Genomic DNA, 10,585 nt, shown 5'->3' with positions numbered 1-10,585 from the left:
ATATATATATATATATATATATTTGGTCAACTTGCTCTTAGTCAAGGGTGGGTGAGGGTCAGTCGGTAAGTTGTGTTGATGTCAAGAATGATGAATATTTCAGTTGAACATTTGCCTATGCTATGGCCAGTGTAGTAACCACCTCTTAGATGGCACTGTGCAATCACATACACAAGTACTGAACTTCCAAAGGTCCGCATCTTTACTGACCAAAGTTGTATTGATCACTCTGCCTCCACTTCTCAAGACACAGAGATATCGGTTTAACTTCTCTAAGCTTAGTCTAACAATGGACCCAACTCCTCGTTTGTACATGAGCTACAAACACAAATGATAAACGACTTCGTTTGACACAAAACACAACAGAACATTGTTAAATGATTATTTTCAACTTTCCTGTGCCTACGACTTGGCAATGACGTATGAAGACTGATAACAGTAACTACATGGACTCCAAGACAGCCACCTCAAATACAAAGGAATATGTTGACGAAGATTATCAGGTCAATGACAACATGAAAACCTATTACGAAGGAAACCCCAAAATTTGGAGGCTGGTCCATCCCATGTCTTGAGCCAATACCACATTGACAGTGTAATCCTAAATGGATTATTTAGACTGGTCCATCTATCTGTGGTTGTGGCCACGGTCACTGTAAGACCATGGAGACAATAAAGATTGGTGGAATACGTCAAATGTATTCTATTTTCGACTATCTAAACTCCTGCCTTGAGACTATGGCATCCTCTCACCCACAAGCCGAGATCCTCTACTTCGGGGATTTCAGCCTTCACCATAGGGGAAGGTTGAATTCCTCCCATACGGATGGTGGAGGGATTGAAGCCCTCACTTTCTCCATTTTCAATGATTTAAAGGAAATCATCTCCCACCTTCCCTTTCTTCCTGGCCGCTGTGACCAGTCTTAATATTCTGCAACTGTTTTCACCAGTTTAGTCTATCCCGCTGTAACTATACAATCTCGCCTCCAATTGGTTCACTTGATTGCACTCTCATACATGTATCTATTTCAACACCTCCGCTTCCAGCAATCCCCTTCCAAGCATCAATAGAGGCATTGCATTTATTGTATTGCATTTATATACGATTACTCTACTGCTCTCCCCGTCTATCATTGGTCTAGCCGACCCCATCATTATTCTCCTTATCTATCTATCTATCTGGCCTCTCCGTTCTTGCTCTGAAACTGTGACGAAAGCAGATCCACAAAAGGTCACTTTAAATGGCGACTCTTAATTGATAAACAAAAAGCCAAAGAGACAGGGGGCAAACAGGACGAGGCACAGTGCCTCACTGTATTTCCACGAACGAAGCTGAAAAGAATATTAATAAAAACCAGAAACATTGCTCATCATGTAGCCACAGACACACTGCATTTCCACGAACGAGGATGAAAAAGATGAATAAACATCAGAAATATTTTTCACCGTCTGTGCAGGGAGTAGGCAAGCCAAAGTCTCACATAGAAAACGGAGACAATGGCTGACTTGATTTCCGGGGGTAGTGGAATCCTCTCTCATCTAGTAGCCCACGTCAAGGCTACGGGGCCTGGGTAGTCTTGTAGCCCACGTCAAGGTAAGGCTACGGGGCCTGGGTAGTCTTGTAGCCCACGTCAAGGCAAGGCTACGGGGCCTGGGTAGTCTTGTAGCCCACGTCAAGGCAAGGCTACGGGGCCTGGGTAGTCTTGTAGCCCACGTCAAGGCTACGGGACCTGGGTAGTCTTGTAGCCCACGTCAAGGCAAGGCTACGGGGCCTGGGTAGTCTTGTAGCCCACGTCAAGGCAAGGCTACGGGGCCTGGGTAGTCTTGTAGCCCACGTCAAGGCTACGGGACCTGGGTAGTCTTGTAGCCCACGTCAAGGCAAGGCTACGGGGCCTGGGTAGTCTTGTAGCCCACGTCAAGGCAAGGCTACGGGGCCTGGGTAGTCTTGTAGCCCACGTCAAGGCAAGGCTACGGGGCCTGGGTAGTCTTGTAGCCCACGTCAAGGCTACGGGACCTGGGTAGTCTTGTAGCCCACGTCAAGGCAAGGCTACGGGGCCTGGGTAGTCTTGTAGCCCACGTCAAGGTAAGGCTACGGGGCCTGGGTAGTCTTGTAGCCCACGTCAAGGTAAGGCTACGGGGCCTGGGTAGTCTTGTAGCCCACGTCAAGGCTACGGGGCCTGGGTAGTCTTGTAGCCCACGTCAAGGTAAGGCTACGGGGCCTGGGTAATACTGCAGCCCACGTCAAGGCTACGGGGCCTGGGTAGTCTTGCAGCCCACGTCAAGGCAAAGCTACCGAGTTTGGTTAGTCCTGAGATGACATTACTCCAGTTCGTACAATGATCATAATTTCTAACATGATTAAACAAGGTATTCGATACTTGTCCTGTTCTTATATAACTATATTTATGTTGCTTAAGTCTAAGAGAAAGATCCTTACCAGTCTGCCCAACATAAAACTTTTATCCCAGTTTTTACATGGCACTTTATCAACACAGCCTGCGGAACTAAATAGAGCCCTTTCTTGTCCTACGCTTGTTGCCAGACTTGTACGCACCCGACCTCCATTCGTGTAGTCACTTGTTTACTAAAATGGCATCCTAGCTACGTCTCTTCCTTGTATATTGACTTATTGTTCCATATCTTTCTCTTTTCCAACAGAGTTCTCTGCGGATCGACTGCTGCAACCGGGATTCGAACCTATGCCCTCAACACGGGGGCTGACCGCTACACCACGGAGGCCCATTGATGAATCGAGACAATTCCATGGTTCTGTCATGTCATCAGATGCATACACACATAACTTTCTCACTGACAATGTAAACATTAGATGAAGAACAAGGAACACAACACATTGGATAGTTGGCCATCGTTTTGGGAGGCGTGCAACACATCCTTGTTCTGGTGGTGGGTTTTAAGAACACGCCCTGCCATCTTGTGGCCACACTGGGAACTAGAGGACCACCAAAGAGCCTACGTCATCGACCATGTCTACCCATTGTCAATACGTCTTTAAGTACGACATTCTGCAGAACTTTTCACATTTCTCGACTCGTCCTGGAATTCCTCATTCATCCAAGTCGATAATTTACTGGTTGTTCATTTACAAAATCACATTTGAGGGTGAAGGAATCATTCATATATAGACTTTAGCCTGAGCCACGTACCTATTTTTACCCACCAACCCCTTAAGGGTGGATTAACACCTGGGTCGACTGGTAGACCCACTGCCGTAATTAGGATTCGAACCCATACCCACAAACCTGGGCAGCCGTTTCACTGACGAAACACCCTTTTCATGTGACATTAACAGGAAAGAGAAAAAAAATAAATGATTTTTATGTGATCCATAATAAAGTTTATCAATATTTCTGTATACATTATACCTGTAAGACCTACAATATATATATATATATATATATATATATATATATATATATATATATATATATATATATATATATATATATTGGGAAATTAGCCTTATATTCTTATATCACTAAGTGTATGTTCCTTGATCTTGGAGTACATTTCTATTACTAGAAACAGCTATGTACAAAGCTAGTAAATAGCAGGTAAACAAACTATATAAACTATATAAACCTTCTATATCAATCCTCCTGAATGCCATGTCTTAATTGCTTGTGATTACACAGACTCACATCTTAATCACTTGAAGTAATTCATAATTACCTAAGCAATGTATTGGTTTATCATAATTCATAATTACCTAAGCAATGTATTGGTTTATCATAATTCATAATTACCTAAGCAATGTATTTGTTTATCACATTTGGAAAGATGGTACTTCATTATATAACCTCTAGAGACCATTAAAACCACTAGAGACCTAGAACGAACACGAAGTGATGAGTTTTCTAGTATTACTAGAGACCACTAGAAACCATACCACTGTGTTGTGCAATGAGGGACTGGATGGTACTAAACATTTTGAAAACAAAAAATAATTAGAAACCAATAGATATCTTCAGACAACAACTATCAACAACAATTACAATCAACATTAGAAAACATTAAAAACCACAACATTACACTTCTACAACTAGAGGGTTGTGTTTTCTTTTTAATAATAACAGAGAAATGACTAAAAACATAAGGAAATATTAAAGAACATTAATAGCTTCTAAATAACATACATAACTAGAGACCCAAGTGAGTTCTATGGTCTCTAAATACCACTAAAGAGCTCTACAGAGCAACAAGCCACTAGAAAACAATACTAAAAACCCCTGCAGCCCTTCATTAACCCTTAAAGACCAGATAAGAAACATAGAGACCACTAAAACCATTGCAGGTCATAGAAACCACAAATAACTAGAAACCTTTAAAGGCAGAGACCAGAAACTTAAGAAACCATTAGATAACGTTAAAAAGGCTTATAAATCTGACAAGTAGAGAACACCTGAAACCAAAAGAGATCACTAAAGAAGACTTGAAACCAACGGTGACCAATACAAAACAACTGAAATCATCAAAATATTAGAAAACCACCAATGGTCACCTGAGTTTTCTAGAGTTTAGCACAGAGAAAACTTAGAGACCAGAGGATATCACATCCGTCCACCAGAAACCAGATATCACTCAAGTTCACTAGAGACCATAGACCTTCCCCGTCCTCTAGAGACCAGAGGGTATTACTACCATCCACTAGAAACCAGAAAACCCACACCAACTTCTATTGAAAGAACCAACCATCACTGGTCCACTAGATATAGAGACCAGAGACCACAAGCCTCCACTGGAGAACAAAGCCCAAGAAACCACTGGAGACCACAAGCCTCCACTGGAGAACAAAGCCCAAGAAACCACTAGAGACCACAAGCCTCCACTGGAGAGATTAAAAACCAAGAGACCACTGGAGACCACAAGCCTCCACTGGAGAGATTAAAAACCAAGAAACCATTGTCCTCCTATAGAAACTGCAAAGAATTAGAGAACACCAGAGATCTTTAACCACTGGCGAAACAAAGCGAAATCACTAGAAACCACCAGCACAGAAACAATGAAGTGACACTAATCTCCACTAAAAAGAAACCGCTACAGACCACTAGAGAAATAACTAAAGAACACTAACTACTAAACTAGAGAACACTAGCATCTACTAAACTAGATAACACAGACTACTAGACTAGAGAACACTAGCATCTACTAAACTAGAGAACGCAGACTTAAAGAGAACACTAGCATCTACTAAGCTAGAAAACACCAAGAAAACCACTGGAGAACTACGGTCACCACCATAAACAACTAGAGAACAACAACCACTAGAAAACCACGGGGCGCTATATACCGGCACTAGAGAACGCTGTGGTATCGAATGAGGTTGACGATGAAGAGGAAGACGTAGAGAACGAGGCAGACGCGGTCGACGACCGCTGCCAGAAACAACCACTCGTTCCTGATGGTCGTCTCGTTCGGATGGGCGGACGACCCTAATGGGGTCGTGCCCAGCTCCAGCTCGTCCGACTTGAGGGAGTGTGGGAGTGTCCGCCGGAAACCCGCCACCTGCGTGGGAGAGAGAGAGAGGGATGAGTACGGTAGTGCCGGGATCGTACGTCTGGCACTGATGGCCTGCTGGAGCTCCAGGGGTCGTACGTCTGGCACTGATTGCCTACTGGAGCTCCAGGGGGTCGTACGTCTGGCACTGATGGCCTGCTGGAGCTCCAGGGGTCGTACGTCTGGCCCTGATGGCCTGCTGGAGCTCCAAGGGTCGTACGTCTGGCCCTGACGACCTGCTGGAGCTCCAGGGGTCGTACGTCTGGCCCTGACGACCTGCTGGAGCTCCAGGGGTCGTACGTCTGGCCCTGACGACCTGCTGGAGCTCCAGGGGTCGTACGTCTGGCCATAACGACCTCCAGGGGTCGTACGTCTGGCCCTGACAACCTCCAGGGGTCGTACGTCTGGCCCTGACGACCTCCAGGGGTCGTACGTCTGGCCCTGACGACCTGCTGGAGCTCCAGGGGTCGTACGTCTGGCCCTGACGACCTCCAGGGGTCGTACGTCTGGCCCTGACGACCTGGTGTAGAGGAAGACCCCGACCTGTGCTAAGCCCGGATTGGCCCAAACCTTGATGAAGGGGAGGGAACATGTCCACAAGGCTGGAATGCCTCAGGTTTCTCAAGGGATATTGGAACGAAGTGAATAACAAAGGGGTTTGTTTTGATGGATCAGCTGACGACACCTCCCACTCGACAAGCTGATTGCCAGTGGATGGAACTGAGAAATACACTCACCAGGTTGTTGTAGTGGAAGCTGAGGCCATTGCCAGTGGATGGAACTGAGAAATACACTCACCAGGTTGTTGTAGTGGTAGCTGAGGCCATTGCCAGTGGATGGAACTGAGAAATACACTCACCAGGTTGTTGTAGTGGTAGCTGAGGCCATTGCCAGTGGATGGAACTGAGAAATACACTCACCAGGTTGTTGTAGTGGTAGCTGAGGCCATTGCCAGTGGATGGAACTGAGAAGTACACTCACCAGGTTGTTGTAGTGGTAGCTGAGGCCATTGCCAGTGGATGGAACTGAGAAATACACTCACCAGGTTGTTGTAGTGGTAGCTGAGGCCATTGCCAGTGGATGGAACTGAGAAATACACTCACCAGGTTGTTGTAGTGGTAGCTGAGGCCATTGCCAGTGGATGGAACTGAGAAATACACTCACCAGGTTGTTGTAGTGGTAGCTGAGGCCATTGCCAGTGGATGGAACTGAGAAATACACTCACCAGGTTGTTGTAGTGGCTGAGGCAGAGGCAAGAGGCCACAAGGGAAAGGGGTCGTCTGAGCCAGGAGGGGACCCCCTCTGAGTGAGGGTCGTGGACCATCCGGACGACCACGCCAGACACGACCACACCCACCACGACCACGACCACCTGCTCACACACCAGCTGCACTGTGGGGGAAACACAAGATGGTGGTTAGCTTAGGTTATTATAACTATGTTATAACAATGGCTCACGTCACTGGGGCCTATTGAGGGAAATATATATATATATATATATATATATATATATATATATATATATATATATATATATATATATATATATATATATATAGTTGGTATGTTGATACAGTCAAATCTATTAAGGCAATGGACAATATTGTATTATATTCAAATCTCACAAGATAATATATATATATATATATATATATATATATATATATATATATATATATATATATATATATATATATATATATATAAGATCTTGATATACTTACATCATACCAAGTAATGGCCAGCACTTAAATACAAGTTATATAAGTAAGTCTGAAGATAATTACATTCATAACATTAAAAGCAAAATTTCTTGCATATATAATCATAAAAAAATTATCATTTTAGTGAAATAAGCGACACTTCCTCACACCCCCACATACACAGGGGTGCGTTGGAGGGCCCCACAGATACAGGGGTGCGTTGGAGGGCCCCACAGACACAGGGGTGCGTTGGAGGGCCCCCACATACACAGGGGTGCGTCGGAGGGCCCCCACAGATACAGGGGTGCGTCGGAGGGCCTCCACAGACACAGGGGTGGCGTCGGAGGGCCCCCACAGACATAGGGGTGCGCTGGAGGGCCCTCACATACACAGGGGTGCGTTGGAGGGCCCCACAGACACAGGGGTGGCGTCGGAGGGCCTCCACAGACACAGGGGTGGCGTTGGAGGGCCCCACAGACACAGGGGTGCGTCGGAGGGCCCCCACAGACACAGGGGTGGCGTCGGAGGGCCTCCACAGACACAAGGGTGCGTCGGAGGGCCTCCACAGACACAAGGGTGCGTCGGAGGGCCCCCCACAGACACAAGGGTGCGTCGGAGGGCCCCCGACAGACACAGGGGTGCGTGTGATGGTGGTGTACCTACCTATGAGTGGGGTGTGTGAGGGAGCGTGGGCGACCACCTGGGATGTGTAGGCGATGAAGATGACGTCCAAGATGAGGCATAGGAGACCAAAGACCACCTTCTCCCCAGCACCAGGAGGCAAGACGAACAGCACGAAGGTCATGACACTCAGACCTGGAAGACCACACCACTCACCACCTTCCCATGATATATACCACACCTCAGCTCACATATATATATATATATATATATATATATATATATATATATATATATATATATATATATATATATATATATGGGAAAGGATCACAATTTTGCGCGTGATCAAGTATATTCCTATGGGTCCACGAGGGGAAAAATGAGACATGATAAGTTCCCAAGTGCAGTTTCGTGTAATAATCACATCATCAGGGGAGACACAAGAGAGAAATATAACAGTCAGGTGATATACAACTGACTGCAGCTGGGTGGGGTCAGAAGGTGAGGTACACACCTGCAGCTGGGAGGGAGGGAGGGGTCACGTACACACCTGCAGCTGGGAGGGAGGGAGGGTGAGGTACACACCTGCAGCTGGGAGGGAGGGTGAGGGTCAGGTACACACCTGCAGCTGGGAGGGAGGGAGGGGGTCAGGTACACACCTGCAGCTGGGTGGGGTCAGAAGGTGAGGTACACACCTGCAGCTGGGAGGGAAGGGTCACGTACACACCTGCAGCTGGGAGGGAGGGAGGGGGTCAGGTACACACCTGCAGCTGGGAGGGAGGGTGAGGTACACACCTGCAGCTGGGAGGGAGGGGGTCAGGTACACACCTGCAGCTGGGAGGGAGGGAGGGGGTCAGGTACACACCTGCAGCTGGGAGGGAGGGAGGGGGTCAGGTACACACCTGCAGCTGGGAGGGAGGGTGAGGTACACACCTGCAGCTGGCTGGGAGGGAGAGGTACACACCTGCAGCTGGGAGCTTGACGAGCCAGGCGAAGGCTGGGGCATGGCGTTGCAGAAGGAGGGTGATCCAGATGGACACATATGGCTCGGGGCAACACTCATATGTGTTCTGACGACGTCGTATGGTGGCCTCCACCAGCTGCCACTCACCACGCGTCAAGTTACCACCTGTCCGGCTCTCACGCCACGGCATGTCCACCTGAGGGGAGGAGAGAGGGGCTGAGGGGAACACGTCCCATACCTGAGAGCCAATAGACCATCTATGGTCTATTACATCTACGTTGGTCTATTAGATCTACGTTGGTCTATTAGATCTACCTTGGTCTATTAGATCTACCTTGGTCTATTGGATCTACGTTGGTCTATTAGATCTACCTTGGTCTATTAGATCTACGTTGGTCTATTAGATCTACCTTGGTCTATTGGATCTACGTTGGTCTATTAGATCTACGTTGGTCTATTAGATCTACGTTGGTCTATTAGATCTACCTTGGTCTATTAGATCTACCTTGGTCTATTAGATCTACGTTGGTCTATTAGATCTACATTTTACTAACTTTCATAGACAATTTTACTCTCTTTTATTTTTGACGTCTCGTTCATCCATGCCAAACTCATATAACAAAGTTCTGTTCACTATCTTTCTAATTCTAAGAAAGTTCTGTTCACTATCTTTCTAATTCTAAGAAAGTTCTGTTCACTAACTTTCTAATTCTAACAAAGTTCTGTTCACTAACTTTCTAATTCTAACAAAGTTCTGTTCACTATCTTTCTAATTCTAATGCCATATGTCATATGACATTAGAGATTCGACTGTCATATGCCACGAAGGTGAGGTGTGGCCACACTTACCTTGGGTTCTTCGTGGAGGAGCCTGAGGTCCAGGGTGTGGCCATGATGGGGCCACACTTACCTTGGGTTCTTCGTGGAGGAGCCTGAGGTCCAGGGTGTGGCCATGGTGGGGCCACACTTACCTTGGGTTCTTCGTGGAGGAGCCTGAGGTCCAGGGTGTGGCCATGGTGGGGCCACACTTACCTTGGGTTCTTCGTGGAGGAGCCTGAGGTCCAGGGTGTGGCCATGGTGGGGCCACACTTACCTTGGGTTCTTCGTGGAGGAGCCTGAGGTCCAGGGTGTGGCCATGATGGGGCCACACTTACCTTGGGTTCTTCGTGGAGGAGCCTGAGGTCCAGGGTGTGGCCATGGTGGGGCCACACTTACCTTGGGTTCTTCGTGGAGGAGCCTGAGGTCCAGGGTGTGGCCATGGTGGACCCAGGAGCCCAGGATGATGGAGCAGTTGTGGGTGTCGTGTGGCCAGTAGGTCAGGTCCACTACACAGGTGGTGTGTAGCTTGGCAGGTGGCGCGTACAACACCCGACCATCTGGGTACACCAGGGTCAAGGTGTCGTCCAGGTAGGGCGCCTCTCCAACCTTGGCACTGATAAAAGGGAAGATTAAATGATCATTACGGTAATCAGTTCATGTGATTAATATCAGTTATTGATCAGGGATAACCTGGTTTACGACAGATTAATCTAAGTTATCATGTGTCGGAGTAACTGATTAATATCATCATCAAACACTGATAAGAATAAAGTTGACTCTATGTTATGACCAGCACTATATAGCACTAGGGACCTGTGTGGGGCACTGACCTGTTATAGAGCCTGGGGACCTGTGTGTGGCACTGACCTGTTATAGAGCCTGGGGACCTGCGTGGGGCACTGACCTGTTATAGAGCCTGGGGACCTGCTTGGGGCACTGACCTGTTATAGAGCCTGGGGAC

The 10,585-nt window shown here is 47.1% G+C and overlaps 1 protein-coding gene across 7 annotated transcripts in view; it reads right to left on the bottom strand.

The window, feature by feature from the left end:
• Positions 1-3,330: 3,330 nt before the first annotated feature.
• Positions 3,331-10,585, bottom strand: part of LOC139764769 (neuronal acetylcholine receptor subunit alpha-7-like) — a 32,157-nt gene continuing 24,902 nt past the window's right edge. For 6 of the 7 annotated variants that reach the window (XR_011716464.1, XR_011716463.1, XR_011716462.1 and 3 more), the window contains exons 6-11: positions 10,021-10,237; positions 8,806-9,001; positions 7,881-8,033; positions 6,740-6,906; positions 3,765-5,523; positions 3,331-3,727 (exon numbers count right to left, since the gene is read on the bottom strand). Coding sequence is in view for 1 of the 7 variants with exons in the window: in XM_071691639.1 (XP_071547740.1) it covers positions 5,314-5,523; positions 6,740-6,906; positions 7,881-8,033; positions 8,806-9,001; positions 10,021-10,237 (943 nt within the window). In the remaining 6 variants the exon portion in view is untranslated. Of the gene's footprint in view, positions 5,524-6,739; positions 6,907-7,880; positions 8,034-8,805; positions 9,002-10,020; positions 10,238-10,585 lie in introns of all 7 variants that reach the window. The other variant, XM_071691639.1, reaches the window with a different exon arrangement.

The sequence above is a fragment of the Panulirus ornatus genome, chromosome 51 (assembly GCF_036320965.1).
Source record: "Panulirus ornatus isolate Po-2019 chromosome 51, ASM3632096v1, whole genome shotgun sequence".
Lineage (NCBI taxonomy): Eukaryota > Metazoa > Arthropoda > Malacostraca > Decapoda > Palinuridae > Panulirus > Panulirus ornatus.
Note: the sequence above shows the minus strand (reverse complement) of the source record. Positions and strands in the feature narration are given on the sequence as shown.